Source organism: Falco peregrinus, chromosome 11 (genome assembly GCF_023634155.1).
Source record: "Falco peregrinus isolate bFalPer1 chromosome 11, bFalPer1.pri, whole genome shotgun sequence".
Lineage (NCBI taxonomy): Eukaryota > Metazoa > Chordata > Aves > Falconiformes > Falconidae > Falco > Falco peregrinus.
The window spans coordinates 27,660,630-27,681,133 of NC_073731.1; the positions used below are offsets into that span (position 1 = coordinate 27,660,630).

Below are 20,504 nucleotides of genomic sequence, written 5' to 3' on the forward strand. Positions count from 1 at the left end.
AGAAGTATGGAGAAAAGACCAATGGATGAAAATAGGGTATCATTAGAACAAATGAGAAATACAACCAAAAAAGTCTCAAGTTTGGCCCTGTTCAGAAGAAGCTCTGGACTCTGTCAAGGCACTTCATTCGCGTGTGTATCAACTGGCAGCACTTCTGAAGCCTGAACTGCAGGCCCATTTGCTACCTAAATTAGGGGTAGTGCTGCCCCGCTCAAAATGTGGTTCACCACTCACAAAACCCAGAAGTGCCTCCAGCCTCACATGGGCAGCAAGTTGGTTCTGCATTAATATTTTAAGAGCGTTCAGTGAACAGTGGTCACGATGCATGTTATCACTGGGGGAAAAAAAACCCCACCAACAAAAAAAAGACAACCATAGAATGATTACTGATCCCAGGACCGGCAGATGGGTTTCTCAGAAGTTTCTTAAATTGAAGATGCTAATACAGACATTCTACACTGAAGAACACAGAATGTACCCATGTTTTAAAAACTGCATGTGGCATAACTAAGTTACTACTTCCAGTGCTTGGCAAATTCTGGTCAGACTCTTGCCCTTATTTTAAGGCCAATCTAAAACTTGCACTGATGTCTGGGAAGTATGATACACCCTGAACTGCAAAGAACTTGCTTCTGGCTGTAAGTATGATGGAGAGTTAGCACTGAGAAACATGAATGTGTGTAGTCACCTCAAATTCCACCATCGCTTTCTTCATGCTCTCCACATCAAAGATCATCTTAATAAGGTCTTGGATTGGCTTAGCAAGTTTTGATTTCGTCCCAGCACCTACTGTCAGTTTCCTGACAGCTTCTTCATCCTGGGAGGTAAAAATAGTATCAGAATTAGCAAAATCACAAAGGATAAAAGTAACAGGCTGGCTGCCATGGTAACAACTGAAAACCAATTTAGTGTATGCATACTATGACTAGCCTTAAGTTCATGGGGAGCGTGGGACATTGCTCTGACATTTTGGAACAAAGGGGGTTTAAAAATCCACCTATTCAGTAATTTGGCAGACATTATTTCAAGAGGTGGCACTGTAAAATACAAGTAGAATTAAAGGAATAGGATCTCTCCATGTGTCTCTGCTTCACCTCAAGCAACAGTATGAATTACTTTTTCTGCAAGCTTTCTGCTGCATAGAGGCCTTGATACGAAAAAAATACTATTTACTTTGTTGCTTTTATGACAACATAGAGATGTAATCACTAGTTTCACTAAGTTTTTCTAATGAAAACTGTCACAGATGAGTATAGGAATCATCAATTAGCCATAGTACCATCTAGATGCTTTCATTGATAGAGCATTGCATGAATAAAGCATCTGCCAGATGCCTCAGAATATCACTGTACACTGCAGTGTGACAGATGCTTTGCCACTGCAATATTCAAATTTCCAGAAACAAAGCTAAGCGTCGAGTACTTTGCACTGAAAGATGACATCCGGTAATCTGGCCACAGAAAAATGCAACAGCTTGAAAATACATTCTCTTGTATTTTTATAGGTATTAACAGCATTCAACTGTTTTATCTGAAAATAGCTTAAGTTATGAGTATGCCTTTAAATAAACACACAAACCCCCACTGGGCAGAAGGAAGAGAATTATTTAGTTTAGCTGTCTGAATAGCCACATCTCACTGGCAGCGAATAATTTCTCTTCCTCAGCCTGCTCAAGATATGCACTAAGCAGAATGCTGCACAGGAGCTGCTTCAGCACTTGGGAGGGTTTTGGATGCAGAAGACAGACGAGAAGTATCTATTTTAAATAAAAGAAAATGGTGTTTTCAGACAGGTTATATGTGAAGTAACTACTGAATTAAGTTCAAATTAAACTTAAGACTTGAGTGAGCACGAACAAGCACTAAATAGGACTTCAGACTTGACAATGGAAAACTACGTAGTTTTCCCAACACATCTATTTTAACGCATGCCACTCATGGATCTACAGCTTCTTTCTGTAGCACAGAGAAGATGCAATAGTCGCACCTGCACTTCGTTCCTCAGGTTTGGCAAGTGTAAGTGATCCAACAGCGAGCACAGAACAGCTATAGCAGAGCAGCTAAGCAATGCTCCACCTGGTACAGGGACATCGCAGAGTTACCTGTCCATAATCTATCTCCAGTGGGTAGAATTTTTTTGGATATTTAGTGAAGCTCTTGGAATGCCAAGAATTGCCAGTTTTCTCTTCATACAAATTCAGGAAGTGTTCAACGGCATCTTCTTTTGACGGCATCTGCTCCAGCTTGTTACTCCCAATTACAGTGCCCACACGACCCCAAGATCTGAACACCCAGTATCTAGAGAAGAGAAACATGAGAAAAGAACCGATGTAAGATACACTGGTTCTAGATCTTGGTCCAAATGAAATGCCCTGCAACAGCTATGCAACTGCATGCGAATCACCCATCTGCATACCATCAATTTTATGAAAGACATTCTCTTATCAAAGACTGTAGGAGAGCAACAGAAGAGCCACCACAGAGCATACATCAGAGAACTGGTGTGAAAAAATGCCTGGTGTTAACATGCCAGACCTAGAGCCCCGAGGATAAACGTTTGCACAGCAGGAAAAGAGAGGCTAATCTCTTCAGTCTTCATGTTTCACAAATATGATTTTTCAGACTATTGGGGTCGTGTATTTGAAAAACACAATGCATCTTTAAGCCTGAAGTCCTAAAGTTCAGATTTTTAGAGACACTCAAGTGTTGGTTTGTATTACTGACATCACCTTGGGTAAGCTTCCGTAGCGTTTACAGGGACACAATCAATCAACCTTCCTCATGTCACGCATGAAACGCAGGCACAGAGATGCTCCCATGCACTGAATTGCAGATCCAGATTCAAACCCCACATACAAGAGCCAGCAACAAAAGCTTATTAGGAACACCGTAAAGTGCAATAAATTCAGAGCTGAATGAGGTTTGTTGCTGACAGCAATTAGCTCCCCTGGATTTCTGTGCGCCCCTATGTGCTTGGGGGGCCAGTTTCATTTTAAGGAACCCTCTCAACTTCCTTATCTATTCAGTAATGCAACCACTGGACAGCTCTGCCACGTGTCTGATGAGCCTGGAAGGCTAAACCATGATTATCCCCTGACCATTTCAGTACATTTTGTTAAGCCTCAGGGCACACAACACAGGACTAAATTCTGGTAGAACAGCCAGAATCTGGTTTTATTTCCCAAGGTTACAGCTCTGCAATTAGAAGAAAAGACTAAGCTGGAGAACACGGGAAAGATTCCCACCACTGCTGACTGTACGTGTGGGGCCTTGATGTTAGAACAGAGGAACCATCACCGAACTCTGCAATTAGAAGAAAAGACTAAGCTGGAGAACACGGGAAAGATTCCCACCACTGCTGACTGTACGTGTGGGGCCTTGATGTTAGAACAGAGGAACCATCACCGAACTCTGCTTCTGTATTTTGAAGAGCAGCGATCAGTCACAGAGCATTATGGCCCTCACATTAGCCACTTAACCCAGTCCTAAAGGCACCAACTGTACAAGCCTCGGTCATCCCAGGATACAGGAATGAACACTACCAGGTGCAATTCTGCAAACTCACTCACCTCACAACTTATGGGAAAGTCACTGAGATCCATCAAAGGTCTCTGTAGGCTTTGATCTAGACAAGGTTTTGTCAACACCACAAAGAAACACCTCCACACAGAACAGAGATCTCTCCATGGGTGATATGTTTGCTTGTTTTGTAGTTTTTGGTGCCTTTGGGGAGTTTCTTGGGGTGGTGGTGGGTTTTTGTTGCTGTTGTTTCTTGGTGGAGGTTTTTTTTCTCCCTTTTTAAATAAACAAACTTATTCAGATCTCCTCAAAGACATATCACTCATGCTTTGCTTTTGTAGATGCCAAAAATCCAATGTTTACTGGAAAAAAGTGAACAGAAGTATTTCTAGGGAAAACTAAACTCACCTGTTCTCTCTGTCATCCTCTAGCAGCTGCAGTTTATAATAGGAATTTGTTCCTTTCACAATATCTACTAGTCCCAAGGTTGCACTGAAAATCTTTCCACCTTTCTCAAAGACATGAGCAGAGTCCTCCAAACCTACAGAGAAGAAACAAATTGGGACAGAGGAGGTTACCATTTTAGGCCTCCTTCCTGCATTTGCGCTCACCCAGATGTTCCATGAAGTAGCGTGACTCTTAAAATACCACAAAACCAGTGACCACATGCTCATTCAAAAATACATGAAGCGTATTTTCTTTTTGATAAATTGTGAGCATCTATCTTTAGATACACTGGAGTGAACATCAATCACAGCTAGAGGAAAAAAGATGGTAACTTTGTAAGGGACCATCTAAAATCTAGCATTTAACACCCTGTGACTGGCTGAAGGAATTCCCAAGAGAAATACAGGCTCTGCAGGTGTCACATCAGCAAACAGACTGAAAACCAAAAGGCTAGTCTTGGATGCAGCATCTGAACAATGTCCACGCACCACAAGTTTGGAGAATAGCATCAGCTGCCCCCTGAAGAGTCCAGGGGCAGATACTCACACCAGACCTGTGGCCTCTGCTGGCTGGGCCTTTACTCACCCCACCGACAGATGCTCCAGAAGCTGAACAAGGTGTAGACCCTAGTTTTAAGTGGTCCTTCTGAAAGTTGCACTAGAAAATCCTGGAATAGCCAGCTCTGGATGGATGCCAATCAATATCCTTCCTCAGATAGCGAGCAAAAATGGTTTAAAAATTGACATTCCTTTTATGGAACCTTTATACTGTCACAGAAAAACATTTTGCAAATGATCACACATCCTGAAGATTGTGTGTGGTGCAGGCACAGCCATTGTTATCACTCACCAGAATCAGGATCTACTGCTGCTCCACCCTTAACTGTTAGCTTCATTTTCTTTTCAGACTTGCTAGGTCCTGCAGCAAAAGAGAGTTCATTTTTTTCCTAGGCAGACAACACAGCCTGACTTGAATCAACAGTTAAATTTTCAATTTGCATAATTATCACCCTAAGGAGACTTCAAATCAGATTTCCAGTATATAAGCACAATGACTTCCATGGCTTTTTTTTTAACCTGGCTTTAGCAACCAATTCATAGCCCCCCACCCCACCAGCAAAACAAAAAATAAGATCTTCCCAGATTCTATCTCCTTCCTTCTGGCCCCAGGGCTGGGCTGTATCAGTTTTTCACCTGCACAACAGATAAAAGTCACATTTATGGTTGTGTTTAAGTGGTATTTAAAACCTCACAGGGCACGGGGGATGTTCAGATACTGCAGAGACGCTACTGCTGTGAGACAGCCTTGCAACAACATACCCAACTGTACGACAGAAACCTACGCTTGGAGGACATAGAAAATGGGTTCTGAAGATGCACAAGCAAATCCAATGGTTTTGTTCACCGTCCAGCATTAATAATGCAAGGCCTCTGCAGCACTGGTGAGGAATGCCACTGGTGTTGGATGTTTTTTCTCCTCCGTTAAAGAAGTGTTACTTTCTGAACCACGTAGGACAAAGACCCATTGCTCTGGACCTCAGTTTTTTCTTACTTGCCAACACCCCTTGGGGGGACACTGCAGTGTTTGTCACATCTTGGTGCCCCAGTACCTCCCTGAGCTGCAACACCGACCCAAACTGGCAGATGAACTGATGTGTTATGAGGAAGAGCCTGGGCTGATGTCAGGGAGCCTGGGCACACACAGCACAGAAGATCTCTGAAGCAAGACTGAACTAGAGGAAACAAGAGCTAGCTCAGGAGATAACTTCATGTTTACCTAAAGCTATTCTTGACCTGAGATCTCATTACTTAAATTTATTTTGAGAAAAAGGGCAGAGAACTCAAGGAAAGAGCAAGGATAGACTATACCCAGGTTTGCTTTGTGCATGCACAGCACTGAACAGGCCTATGGAGAAACAACCACTTTGTTCTTCACCTTGTTCTTCTTTGACCTTCCCAGCACTCTTCATACTTGGGGGCTTGCTGCACTTCCTATCCACGGCCATTTCCTCATGCTCCATTTTCACCTCCGCACCCCAAGGTGAAAGCGCATGGAGAGACACAAGCTCCTGAAAGTCCTTGCTAGAGGACTTCACATCCTGAAGAAACTCCTCCGAGACCACACGGACCTTGGCCTCCTTCACTTCTTCCATCTTCTTGCTCATTTTCTCCACATCCTCTGCAGAGACAGGGTAGGAAACAAAGGAAAAAAACATCAGTGAGGTTTCAGACTTTAGCCCCTCCCTCTGGGCATGATTCAGGGTTCTGTAACACTTTGTGGAAACACAATTCCACCACATTTTAGATTGACCTTTGCAGGGGAAAATCCCCATCAGCTCAAAGCTGCAGCTTGCGCTAGAGCAGGAACACTCCCGTTTTATGCGGCTGGTCCAGCTCTCCCCTTCCCAGAGCTGGGCCTGTTCCAGTCCCCCTTGGACCTCCTGGCAGGTGGGAGCAGATCCACCTCAGCATCCAGTTTGCACTTCAACTCCAACAGGGAGCGAAAGCAGACCTAAAGTTGCCAGCAGAGAACAACTGCCCTCAGGCACCCACAGTCACTCTGCAGCTTCTCCAAGGCAAGCGTGGACGCAGCCCCAGCACCTGTCATCCCCACAAGGGTGGCCTGTGCACCACCGTGGTCTGCATACAGACCCAACAGAGCATCGCTGCCCAACCCACAGGGTTAACTTGCTAGGTAAGTAAAACTCAAACAGCACACATCTGTCTTTACTTTTCCAAGTGCACTAAGGCCACCTGCACACACAAAACACTCCCCCTAATCCAAACACTGATCCCCAGACAGCTCCAAGGACACGTGTCGTCTGTAATCTGCTCAGCTACCAGTAACAAAGGCACAGCTGCTCACTCTGTGTGCTGATGCACAGGGTGGCCTTGTTAGCTGTTGTTGTCATCTTTCCTCCCAGGTCCTCCACAATGCCTTTCACCTCCTCCTTGTTCTTTGACAGCTTTCCAAGAACCAGGATCTTCATGTTGGTCAGTGGTTTGTCTAGGGGTTAGGAAGTAACACAGTGTGTCAGCAACAGGCACAGGGCCCCCCAGACAAATAACAAGCACAAAGGGACAGCATCTCAGTAAAATCAGCCCAACTGGCAGGGAGACAAGGGTCCAAGCAGGTCTGACCCGTGTTACACAAGTGGGAGGAAGCTTCCCCTTCACCTAGGAAAGGCACCAAAGCTCAGCACCAGCCAACAAACAGAAGTGATGGAAGACAGCAAAGATGGATATGTAGGCACATTCATTTGCCTGGTTTTGTTTATTTTTTTTCCAACTAAAATTAAAAAAGAAAAATCAGTCTGCTTCAGCACTGTGCTACTTCAGGCTGTGCTCTGCTTCCCTCTTCTTTTGATGCCTGGACAGCATGGCAGAAACTCACTGTAACATGAAAGCTCCTGCCTCTTCAAAAGGAAGTCTGTTTTTGAGGGGCTGTAGAAAGGATTGCCTCTCAAGCAACAGTGTTACTACATTACAGTACATTTGAGTCTTCATCTTGCAGACAGTACAAGGTTGTATCTGATGAAAACCCCATAACAAGTCAGGAGCAAACTGGTACCCATCTGATGTTCCATCACATGATCGTGTTAACACCTTGCAATGCAAGCGGCTCCAAGACATGGCAAGTGTCTAAGAGCGCATCTGCACTGCTGAAGATACATGCTATTAACTCTGGCTGGCCAGTTGAGGGTGGTGTTTCCTCTTCTCCCCCCAGCTCGGAGTAGCTAGGCTGCTAGCAAACAAGGTAACCCGACTCTGGTCTAACTTTTGAGTTTACTTTCAGGGCACACTGGGGCTGGAATCAACTTGCCAATCAGAACCAAGGTCTTCATTGCTAAATTAACACGACCTGGCTAAAACTGTGCAGAATTACAACCTTTTCACCAAGTAACAATAAACCCCTGCTACCAAAAACTATGGCCAGGGCTAAAAAAGGCTGAGTAAGAAAGAAAGTATAACTCTTTGTGGACAGGCTGTATCACTAAAGCATGCAACTCACTCCAACAGCCAGCCCAATCTTTTGCCAGTTTGCGGATGGGAGACAATATATCTGTTTTGCATAAGGGCAGTCAGCGTCAGTGATTGGTAAAGCCAAATCCCATTGGAGGATTATAAAAAAAACAACCACCTATTGCTCTTAAAAACCCAACACAACGTGGAATATCTGGCATTATGGAGGTCCCTGGATGTTCCCCAAGAAATGAAGCAAGAAGGTATTTTACAGCAGGTCTCTCCTGGGACACATTTTCCAACATCAGCCTTTAAGTTTCTGATTCATTGCAAACACCTCCTCACCATCAGCAAATACATATTATACCAAATGATTTGTTAGAAAACAACCAGGACCTCAATACCATGTCCCCAGACAACCCACCATATCAGTGTCTACCCGCACTAGGAAGATAAAGCATGTAAGACTCTGCTACACTGCGTTGTACCAGCAGAGCTCTGCCTGTTCGGGGTGGCACGTTTATCTGGCTGGGAATGGCATTATGCACCACCCTGACCTCCACTGACCCATGCCCAGCCAGCCGCTTACCTCTGGGGGCGGACACAGTCTCTGCCAAAGGAGCAGATGCGGAGGGAGGAGGCACAGAGTTCACAGGTGCAGCATCTGGAGGGAATACCCTGTCCTGCTTCTTACACTTAAATTTCTTCAGGTACGGAATTTCCCGGAACTCCTGTAGGGTGTTAAGCATAAGCAGAATTTAAAACCAACAAATCTTATAATAAGATTTAAAGGCTAAACTGAGTGCTGGCCAGATGTTAGCATTTACTGCAGGTCTTGAAAAGGATTTCCGAGACATTCACATCAAGGGAGGCAAATACCCACTTTACTGACAGGGAAAACCAAACTAGAAGAGGGTAAACGATGGATTTCAAATCAAAACAGCAACATCTCTTTCAGTTTAGTGTTACTGGAAAAAATATGATTCAGTTATGCATTAGCTGCCTCCCCTGGAGGGATGTAGTTGTGACAGGACTTCCCCACTGTGACACCTGCTCAGCACTGCAGCACACTCTGGCATCCAACACTGACTGCTGCTTATTCAGTCCCCTTCCAAGAGGTAACATCAGTTAAGAAACATGCTTGAGATCATCAAATTCGCAGTAAACACCCACCTTTGGGATTACCCAGTCTTTCCTGTTGGGCGTCTGCGTTTTAGCAACACACTTGGTCCAGGCAGTAATATCCCCAGAACAGTAATATGCGTCGCTCTTGAACACAAACTGCCCCTTACACTCCTCGCAGGGAAGCAGAGCTCCAAATGCCATTCCATCTGCTACTCGGTCCAAAATCTAAAGCAACGAAGAATACAAAACAGGTCACGGCAGAAGGAGGCTGGAAGCCCACACACTACACTACATTGGGCTGCACAAGGAAAGAACTGCCAGGCTGCTGGCACGCAGATGCTCCCAGCGCTTGTCATGCAAACACGACACATAAACCAAGACTCTTACCAGCACAGAGTGATTTATGATGCCTCAAAGACAAGACATGAAGCTTCCCTGGTCATACCATGTCTGCTCACACCCTCTCCTAGACTCAGCATTCAGGAGAGCATACCTACCACACAGCACCTGACCAGGCAGCCGTGCCAGAACAGCCAAGGAGGAGACCAGCTATGGCATCTGAGCACATGAGTAGGTAGCTGGGAATGCAGGCTCAGACAAATCCTGGTTTTCCTGCCTAGAGAGTATTTCTTGACCATTTTGAGTCTAGACACTTCCCACATCCCAGCCCACACTCCTTACAGTCTTAATAAATACAAATACTTGAAGCGATGTGTGGCTCCAAAAGAGAGAAGACTTTCACAAATTACACAGACTGAAAACTGACTGTTTTTAGAAAAGATACCAGGAAAGAATTTGTGCAGATTTTGCTTCTTTTTGCATAATTTAGCAGTTGAGGGAGGCAATGTGAAGTGCCATAAGTAACCCACTCGAAGAGCCAGCAACAGAAAAAACCCCACCAAAAACATGGACCAGTTTGGGCGTAGCAGAATAAAGGCACGTCACTGAAACCAAGGCGCCCAGTTCAGCATCACACACCACCATACAGCCCTTCACAAGCAAGCGTAACAGCAGTATCATCAGAATCCTGGGACAAAAAAAGACCGGGCTTTGCACTGAATTCCCTTCTGAAGCGTTACGTTAGAAATATGCTTCAGACTTGTGGACCTTGCAGCGATACTGGCTCAGGTCAACTTCACCAATTCAGAGACCCAGCACACATGCAAAGCAACTACAGGCAGACTCACAGCATTCTCCCCGGAAGGGACCTCCTGCTTGTTGGCGATTAGCAGCTCTTTCAGGTCGTTAGTGGAGCACAACTTCCTCAGCTCATCCTTGATGCCCCAGATCAGCTCTGTCTGCTCCTGTTGACAAAACCCAGCAGCTTAGCTACTTGCAGTCAATTGCTTTTTGAGAACAGTCCTGAAACTGCAGCATATGAACAAGGTTTTAGCAAGCCCGTGGTGAGGGCGAGATGAACATCACGAACCAGTAGTTTTACCAAAAGGGTCACACATTTTATCTGAAAAAGGAGAACAGGTCTTTAAAGCCACATGCTCCAGCTTTCAGTATGAACGCACGAGCACATCGCAGCTTCAGCGAAGTTTCTCTTCTCAAGATTACACGTGGAAGGACATCCCTATGGGATTCTGTATAAAACAAGGCTTCTCCATCATGTATATGTAAAGAAAGGCCACAGAGTAACCTTTACAGCACTATCCCAAACAAGAAGGTACAAGCAATACCAACAAGACAGCCAGCATTTAGGTAGAGTGACACCTGTGTTTCTATCACACTTCTACCCTTAGTAAGCTCTCAACAAACTTTGCAAATATCACCTAACTAGCTGACACCAACAAGCAGGCCTTGCATTAAAGCAAAAAATCAGAAATGCTGATCTGTTCAGTTCATCTTTTAAGCTACCTAAGCGTAAAGAGGAATTTCTACCAGATCAGTCACCTGCAACAGCATGGAGGAACCTGCACATTCTTTTTGGCCTTTCTACAAATGATTGGACAGCAAAGTAGCATCCTCAAATATCTCAAGATAATTTAGTTTCTGAATGTTATTCACAGACTACAGTAAAAAATGCAGTCTACTCTGGAAAAACTGGTTGTCTGTGTTAAATGGTTTAATTTTCAGTTAACAATCATGCTTGATAAAATGCTGTTAAAAAAAAATAGTATCGGTGAACCCAAAGTTAACCCTGATCCATCTAGAACATCTGCACCGCAGCAGTAAAACCTTGATGTCTTAGCTAAGTTTTATTGAAAATTAAGGCACTGCCACACAACAAAAAAGAAAAACTTTTGTTCAGAAGTAGACAGACCATCTTCTACAGCTCCATTACGATTTCAAACACCAAAAGCAGCTTGCTAATTTTTTCCTTCGAAAGTACCTATGCCAAACTTTCAATAAATACGAAATTCTTGATGCTCTATTCTGAATTCTTCCCACAATACTCAAAAAAGTGAAAGGTAGAAGGCTGTGATCTATCACACTTTGTACCCAAGAACTGAACACAGCTCCCCAGAGAGTGAAAAAAAGATATGATTTATCATTAATCTATTCTGCACTTTACCTCTGTTTAATTTTTATAATGAGTCATTTATCGGTTTCCAAGCTCTTCTGCAACAGTACTTGGGCTCAGAGCTTCAGCCACCACAGCCAGATGATACAGGAAGGACCACAGAACCAGCCTCCCCAAGAGAAGGCGTTTAACCGAATCTATTTAAATCCAGTAAGCACAAGCTCGAGAGAACTTCCTTCCCATTTTTCAGGAGAGAGCAGCAGGGTGAACTGCCTCAGGGACAGGGTGGGCACCTCCTGTGCCAGGTCCGGGCTGTGCTGCAGCTCTGCTTTGTCTGGGCATGAGGTACAACCCCTCTCTAGGTGCCACAGCTCTTCAGTTAGTGCCCGACACGGCACTCTTCTAACAAAGCAGTTTTTAGGGTGTGATAAACTAAAACTCACCTTCAGCTGTTTTTCCTGCTTTGATTCTTTCTCTTTTTCTTTTTTCTGTTTCTTTTTTGCAGTCACATTTCCATCTACCTCTTCTCCTTTTCTCTTTCTATTAGAGAAAACCAAAACAAAACGTACACATGAAAGGAAGTTATTTAAATGCCTGTCCAACAGTTACCAGAGCTCGGTTTACTGACGGCCGGTATCTGCAGAGGCTTGAATATCCTCAGTTTTGGCAGGCAAGCCCATTTTTCAGATTCCTCAGTGCTAGATTGTAGACATGTGCTTGGCTGTGCAACGTGAGCTGCCTCAATCAGGTCAGGTACACTTACAGCTTATCCACAGGGTAACTGGATGGTGTGGCAAGGGAGCACATGAAATACTGCAACATTTTCCGGCACATTCATCTACACCTGTATTAGCTGCACCAAAGGCATACCTAAGAATCACTGAATACAAGCACACCCCTCCAGTCTGAGGAGGTGTAGCAATGCAGGTTGAAGGACTACAGCATCTTTCAGCTGAATCAACAGCTTGATTTTTCAGCTTAGACAGTCTGTATTGAAATAAAGGACAGCAAACACGCTAACTCTAATAAGCTAACACACTGGGAAACCAGGTATTTCCCTGCTAGATTCTCTTCAGACTGGAATTAAGTCAGGTCTCTGAAGTCAGACAGGAGGGAGTTTTGACTTGCAAAGTGCTCCGAGGCTGACAGCGGTTTTGTGATGTACTACTGTGCAGTTATGTGTGAAGAAATTTATCGTTATTAGATGGGGCCTTAGAGCTGTGCAGGGAGAAGTTATAGAAGACACTGCTCAAGAGTGGAAAGAAGAGGAAGCCAAATGAAAACTGAGGGATTTTTGGCAGACTTCAGAACGACAAGAGACCTCAGAGGAAGATCATTTATGTTTCCAGAGTCATGTCACCTCCTTGTCTGGCTTCAAAATACATTAGTATCAGTAAATCAAATCAGTGTGTGCTCTCCCCATACGGACATAAAGGGAAATTTTGTCCCAGTTGAGGCCGGATGGGCCTGCAGTTTGAGGCAGTGCATGAACACAGCTTGGATCTCACACCTCATTTTGACAGAGCTGCTGTTGTTTTGAAACGTCAGCCAGGTTTCTTTTTAAGAAATCATCTGTCTTAACTTTATAAGCTGTGGCTGATGGTTAAGCTATAAAGCTGACATTCTCGATTGCTCTCCTACTTACAATTTTAAACACCTCACTTTCTAGTACTCTGCTACTGTTAAGACTAACCTTGTGTGACAGCTTATGAGCTATAAAGCTGCAGGAAAATATCAAAAGGTACTCTTCTTCTAAAGACTCACACACAAGACACCTGTAAGCTCTAGTAACTGTCCTGGCCCCTAAAATTGGGCCAAGTTCTCATTTTATTTGCAGTGGCCACCACTAGCCCGTCTGACCAACCCATGATTCAGGGCACTCTGCCAGTCTTTAAGGGGGCTGGTTTTGCAGAAGAGGTCGTCTTTCAGCTGCCCCCTTGCAAGGTCCCATCAGTCGAGCTGGGGCTATGCTATAAGGTGCGCTGCCTCAGGGGGAACAGCCGCACCGCACTATCAGCAACGCGCAACGGCTTAGCTCGCATTTCTGGCTTAGCTCGCATTTCTTGAGAAAATCTCCATACTGCGTTCTAAATCAGGCAAGCAGGAAGCAATGCGGCAGGACTGGATACAGCACACACAGAGCTGTGCCTTTGAATGTCCCCAAGCCAAACAAGTCCCCCTCTCTCCTCCCCAGCTGCAGTCCCTGCAAGGGGCAAGACCAGAGTATTCACTGAGCCCCACATGAGGATAATGGCTTTTGTAAGTTTTAAGAGAGTCATGGGTACAACCACAATCTTGGAAAAGCCTATCAGGTTAAGTACAAGTGCTCTGCTGCACCTTCCCAAGCCAGAGGGCTTAATAATGTAAGTGCTTAGGATGGGTGCCCAAACACTGTGTATCTGCAATGCCTCTCCCTTGGCAGGCTGACAGGTGGGCTGCCTCCAGCAAGCCAGCGCTCCCTCCTGTGCCGTAACTTGTCTCCAAGAGGAGGAAAGCCAGCACACCAACCGCTGGAAGGCTATCACCCTGCTGAGAGGCCCTATGACCCAGGGAAAGCATCCAAATTCCAAAAGGGACTTACACTTTTGGCAGCTTCTCCTTGGAGCCAAGGGGACAGCGGATTGCTCTCCTGGACGGAGCGATTACTGTACCTGTTCCAGCCACTTGAACAAGCCGCAGAGCGGGAGGGATCATCCTGACTGCAGAGAGGCATAAAGCTGCCAGTCACCACCACCCTCTTTTGCCCCTGGCTATCCCAAGGGCTTAAAGCAAATGCTCATTTTATACAGCCTGGAGAACGGAATGGCAAAGCTGAATCCATCTTACATCTTCCCAAAACAGCAAATTCTAGAACAATTGACAAAATACACACTCACCGACATACATGTTAATTTTACTTTCCGTCCTTGGGACCAAACACTACGTGTTGCTAACAGCAGCTGGCTGCTGCTGCGTACACCCTTTCTCCTGCTGGGGATGGGACAGTGTTCCTGCATTCAAGAGGCAGGGCCCAACCACTTGCTTAGCAGCCAACGCAAATCACTCCTCACCTCCATGGAGGATACACAACTAAAGGATTACAACTTTCATGAAGATGAAGAGGGAGGTGAACTGTCCCACTCTAGCCTGGCCCTTCCTTACCATCTACTCTCCATTTTTTCACATTCCCCTCCCAACAATGAAAATGAAGGGTGGGAAGGACAGTCATGACAACCCTGGATAAAGCAAGCAGCCTACGTAGGGAGGAGCCTACTCCTCTTTTCTCCTCCTCCCTGTAAAGCACCCCAGATTGTTGCTGACCTGAGTACTTATCCTCTGCCTCAGGCAACCTCTACGCTTAATCTGGAGCTGCATGACACCTCTAGAATTATGCTTTGCTCCTGTCCTGGGCAGCAATTCTACCCAAACAAGTGAGGCAGAAAATGCAGGGAAGTATTACAGCTCTGAGCAGGAGGGCAAAACACATGCCACTGAAGACACACAGTCAAAGGGAGCTCGCAAGCTGCCGCTGCGTTTCCTACATCAGTACATGAGCACTCTTTCCACAGAGAAACTGCTGGGAAGGATACAAAATCCTTCTTCCCCAGGCCTGCAAAGTGCTGGTGCTCAGGCATGAGAGCCAGTAGCCCAGGGGAGGGTCAGCACGTCTCACCTGGAGCTGACTGAGAAAAGGAGCCAGGATCCTTGCAGGAAACCTTCCCACTTTTGCCCTTCAAAGGGAAGGGGTGTCCCAACCTATTCTTGGGAGCCCTACTCGGCACCTCATTTCCCCCATCTGCAAGAGCCACATCACACTGCAGCCCTTACAGAACCTGAGAGGGCAGTCCCAAAGCCTGAGCTCCTCCTTGAATATGGGCCAGGCACGCACAAGCAGCCCGCGAATCTGGATACATCCCATCTAACTTGCAGAGACATCCGAGTCCCAACATAATCTGGACACAGCACAATTTGGAATATCTTTAAAGATCACTTTGAGAATCTCACCTACAGCAGATACTGTAACATCATTTCTGTGAGATGCTGTAATTTCTGTCATCAATTTCTGTTACCTGATTGAATGCACAAGATGAATTATCAGAGGTAACTACATCTCATTCAAGCTTCTGGGGTGTTTTTAGTTTGGCTTCTCCAGAACTTTTGTGCTTTTGTGGCAGAAAATCACCAGGTGGGAAGCACACCACACCCCTCCACTCAGTCTGTTTACACTCTCACTCATTCAGTTTGATAGACAACTGTTTTTCCAATTGACCCTTAATACCCGTGGCTCAAGCACACGGCCCAAGCAGAAGAAAGGTAGTGAAGCGTTAAAGGCAGACAGCACCTTCAGGGTTGAGGTGCCTGTCCATGCAGTCCTTCGAAAGCAGGAAAGATGAGATCTCCTGCTGCTTTTCTGGCACCAGGTTGTGGTTCACGTTACCCTGCATCACCAGTTCAAGCTTTTTTCCACTGCAGTTCTAGGCTTTTATTTACACAGTGACTTGGCAAACGACTCTGTAGCCTATCTTTACAAAGCCTTCATATTTTGCATAGCATCCCAGAAGCGGCCCAGAAAAGCAGAGTCAGGGCAGACAAGAGAAACACACAGTCAAATCTCTAGAGCTTTGCGGAAGACATAGGAGAAAACTACAAATAACCCTATTAAACTCACATGCTGTTCTAGGACAAAGCAGAACATGCACCTCAGCACAAAAAGTAAAGGACTACTTGAAAAGCTGCAAGCACATTAAAACACTGTACTTCTACTTACATCCTGCAACACACACAGAGGTAAAATGTCTGCATGAAAAGACAGCAGGCTGCTGGGTAGATGCAGACAGCTCATCTTAGCCAAGTGAGGCGAACAGCACAGAATCTGACAGGGCTCCAGCAGAAGCACCTGCTCCTGGGGTACTGTGGGTCCCTCCCCACAGCACCCACACCACTGCTGAATGCTTCTGGAGCAACTACTTGCCAATGAAAATAAAGCATTGAAGTTGCAGCCTGCTAAGAACACGTAGATCAGTTTATGCACGCTCCGCTGTTACCTATGGCCAAGGATGACATTCACATACATGCAAGGCTCTGAACAGTACACACCATGCCCATCAGCCACACATCTGGAGGACCAATACTAACAAAGACTGCACAGATTTGACATGGCTGCAGCTTCTCAGAACCCAGCGTCAGTCTCACTGGACAGTTTCAAGGTGAACCCTCGCAAAAGTAAAGCTGAATTCAGTCAACAAGCTACATGGAAAAGCCCAATGTTTTACAATGACAAGATCCGACTTGTACAACCCAGAAACACCTTGTGTTCCTTCCTCCATGAGGACAATGCAACACTGGCTTGTGTTATGAAGCATGACTTTAGGCAAGTCACTTCAAGAACAAATAACAAAAGCCTTCATTAAACAGAGAAAGATTGGCCAAAGCTAGCAAGTCACCTGGAAGTGCTTCTCTGTCAGTACAAGATCTGCCAAGAGCCTCCACTAAAAATTTCCAGGCAAGGCAATGAAATTTCAGGCAAACTATAAAAGATTTAGCAAACAAAAGCATCCAAGTGTAAGCACTACGCAGCCAATAAACACCATTATCAGATTCAGTGCCTATCACAGATCAGCAACTCATAGATTATAACAGATGTCAAGTCAATTCTCTAACAAGTGGTTAGAGCAGAGAAACCATCACTGATAACAGCAACACACTAGGAGGTGCAGAGCTGAGTATCCATTTGTATTAAGTACGCATCGTTTTATGGCTGAAAGCCCTACATCAGTCCTCCAAGTCACAGCTGCTGGTCTCTGCATTTTCTCAAGGCAGTCACAAGGGGCAAGTGGACTGCATGCTCCCAGGGACAAGGAATTTGTCTGTTGTCGTCTGCCTAAGGTCACAGGAAGAACCAAATCCTCCTATTAACAGTATTCTTTTAACAGAGCCAACAACATCCCAAAACATTTACCATGGAAGTATCTGACAGCAAGCACTGGCTCCTCTAGACAACGCAATTTCTTACATTGCCGACATACCCTTCACTCTTGGTAGCTGGGAGCTGCTTCTTCAGAGTTTCTTTATCTTCAGCTTTCAATATGCTGAAGCCCAGGAGCTGAGTGGCTCCATATGCTGGGAGGAAGCCCAGCTCCGCTCGGCGGCTCACAAAGCAGTCCGGGTGGTACCAGTTATCTATCATTCCCAGCTGCGGCTTTTCAGGATGCACCATCTTCTTGGAAATCCGGATCTGGCCCTAAGGTAGATTGAAGTGACACAAGAGCAACTGTTAAGTCATTCTAGGAGGAGCAGGATGTTAACAAGTTACCAACATGATGCTTCCTAAACACCTGTAAAATAGCAACAGATCCTCTAGCAAAGCCTGCAACTTTTGTTTGAGTCCCTTCACTGCACTTCCTCTGCTTTCTTCAATATTTTTTCTAGGTTGGAAAAAAACCCAGCTTCTTAGGTAATGTTCTGTTCAAAAAACAGTCAAAACAGGTAATCCTGTAGCCTTTACTCCAACTCCCAGTAAGCTCGAACAACCAAAACTAACATGACCAAACCCCATACAGACAACTGAAAAAATTAACTTTATGTCCCTACCACTCAAGCATCTCTGCTAACATGATCTCACTCCATCTTATTACAAATTACTTCCCAGATGCCCCAAAAGTAGTTGTTTTAGGTGCTTTTAGACTGCAATACTTCATGTTCCAACAAGGAAATGTCTACACAACAGTCACCAATGTTCCTGCAGATACAAGCATACCAGCACTGGTGTTTGGCCCTTGCCAGCTTTACCCAACTGGCAGGTCTATCCACATCTATCAGAGGCTCACAACCTCATTTGCCAACTGGCTTTAAATGCAGAGCACCAAGACACGTTCATCTACAGGGCTGCATTGTTAATTAGCTGCACCACTGTTTCTGTCTGCTTTCATGGAGTTAATATGGATGCATGGCACACAGAGCTGGCCTGGCTGAGGAGGAGGAAGAGGCCAACACTCCCGCAGTGCTGCAACAAGCAGGAAAAGCTGCAGTTAGTGGTGGCTCTCTTGCCACAGACATGCTGGCGAGCGGTGTTCCAGCCTGCTCTAAGACCCAAGTGAAAGGAAGCATCAGCAGGTTTGAAGCCCAGGCTACAATGCCTGAGGGATGCCTTTACTGTCAGCTGTCCAGGACGCAGCTGTTCCTCAGACACAGAAATGCAGCCCTGCAAGTGCTTTCCATATGCAGGACATAGAAACCAATTTTTAAAGGCACTGTTTGAATTGGAAATGGTGGGAGAGAATACAAGAGAGAGAGAGAACAAAGGAAAGCTTTCTACCTTTTCTATTTTCTGTTCACAGCCTTTGCAAGTACTTCTGTTAGACTTGGCATATTCTGCAGCAAAGTCATTTAGGCTCTTGTCAGGCTTGCCACCTCCTTCCTGTTCTCCTCCTTTTCCTGGAGTACAAAGCAAATACAGAGTTTGGCTTTTAAAAGCATTCCCTTATTTCTTATTCTCTGCCCCAGCAACTCATCTGCTGAGAATATGACCACAGAGCAAGACAAGCAGTCCATGCTCAAAAGCACTTTTAAAATAAAGAGCTCCTTAAACAGCCAAGAAACAGTTTTATGGGACCACTTATTTCATGATTTTAAAAGACTTTCAAATGTGCACAGAACTGACCCTTTCTACTTCTTTCCTGAAAGTAGTGTGAAGTGCAATCTACCTGAAGACCTGACTGTAACAGGGGTCACAAAGAGCTCTGCTTCAAAGCAGAACTCCTCTTCCCAACTGCCAGTTTCCTTTTATTTCTTTTATTACTACATTTCAACAGACAAACAATAATCTAAAACTGCCCAGCATCACCACCAGTGGTGAGTTTAGTCTGATCTGTACTTAGACCCTTCCCACTTGCTCCTCAACTCACTTGCTCATCGTGTAACAATTCCAAAGAGCCACCATAACCATACGTTGCAGTGAAGGTACCATTAAAACAACATATTACAACAGCATTTGTTAAAGAACAAAATACACCTATCATGATAACAAGAAATATTTGGCAATACATCTGCCACCTGACTTGTCTTTTTCCCTTGTTGATTTAACACGCTGGATCATACTGCCAGCATCCTAGCCCTGGAGTACCGAGATGCCACAAGGAATCCTTCTGACATCACTTGCTGAAGGGACACAGCAAAAAAATAACCACAACAATAGCTTGAGAAGAGGGAGCACGGTTGCAGCTGGAGCTCCAAACACCAGAAGACCTCTGCTTACCTCCTCCAGGGCCGCCAGTTTCAATGGCTTTTTTGATTTTCTCCTGATCTTCCCACCGCAGCTCAGGGAAGCCATCAATGTCTGCATGGGACACAATTCGAGCCCGCTTCCAGAAGCAGCTGTAGTGGTGCCAGTGAGGGACTTTGCCATCAAACATGGGTGACTAGGAAGAAAGCACATTAGGCCAAGATGAAGTGACTCAGACAGAATCAAGGGGAAAAAAAAACCCAGGATGAAACAGAGTACCTGGGTAAACACGAGTAATTTCTTTTTTTTAAATTAAGAGATGGATACTATTTAGGACAAAGTCTAAGAAGAAAATCTGATATGACAGATGAGCTGCTGGAGATAGCTCCCAAAGGGAATAGATGTGGAAGGAGCATTTGCCTAGCTTAACCAGTTCATCTCCTCACTGCTTAGCTTGTTTTACTCAAAACAGAAAGGTCACAGCCTCAGCGTGGCTGTATCAACCCTGAGCAGACAAGGAGAGGTTTATTCTCTATGAGAATCAGACCATCTGCAGGCATGAGCAAAGCAAAACAGAGGTTGTGGAAAGAGCAACACGAGTAACAGCACATGGCTCATCTGCTACAAACTCCTTTGAGACTGCTGCAGCGCAAGAGGTTGGCTTTGCTCTGCAGGACCTCCAAGTGCAACGCACAATCCCTTTGAGAGATGCCTCTCAAGCAAAACATCCATGCCCTCCTGGGTAGCGCATCACCAGGCACAAGACGACTGTGGTCTGAAGA

The 20,504-nt window shown here is 45.2% G+C and overlaps 1 protein-coding gene across 2 annotated transcripts in view; it reads right to left on the minus strand.

The window, feature by feature from the left end:
- Nucleotides 1-20,504, minus strand: part of PARP1 (poly(ADP-ribose) polymerase 1) — a 65,193-nt gene that overhangs the window by 9,878 nt on the left and 34,811 nt on the right. For both annotated transcript variants that reach the window (XM_055816560.1, XM_055816559.1), the window contains 13 exons: nt 19,756-19,918; nt 18,817-18,935; nt 17,528-17,742; nt 11,966-12,062; nt 10,240-10,356; nt 9,101-9,277; nt 8,517-8,658; nt 6,831-6,971; nt 5,901-6,143; nt 4,815-4,883; nt 3,927-4,059; nt 2,102-2,297; nt 689-817 (listed from right to left, as the gene is read on the minus strand). In XM_055816560.1, the coding sequence (XP_055672535.1) occupies nt 689-817; nt 2,102-2,297; nt 3,927-4,059; nt 4,815-4,883; nt 5,901-6,143; nt 6,831-6,971; nt 8,517-8,658; nt 9,101-9,277; nt 10,240-10,356; nt 11,966-12,062; nt 17,528-17,742; nt 18,817-18,935; nt 19,756-19,918 (1,941 nt within the window). The remainder of the gene's footprint in view (nt 1-688; nt 818-2,101; nt 2,298-3,926; nt 4,060-4,814; nt 4,884-5,900; nt 6,144-6,830; nt 6,972-8,516; nt 8,659-9,100; nt 9,278-10,239; nt 10,357-11,965; nt 12,063-17,527; nt 17,743-18,816; nt 18,936-19,755; nt 19,919-20,504) is intronic.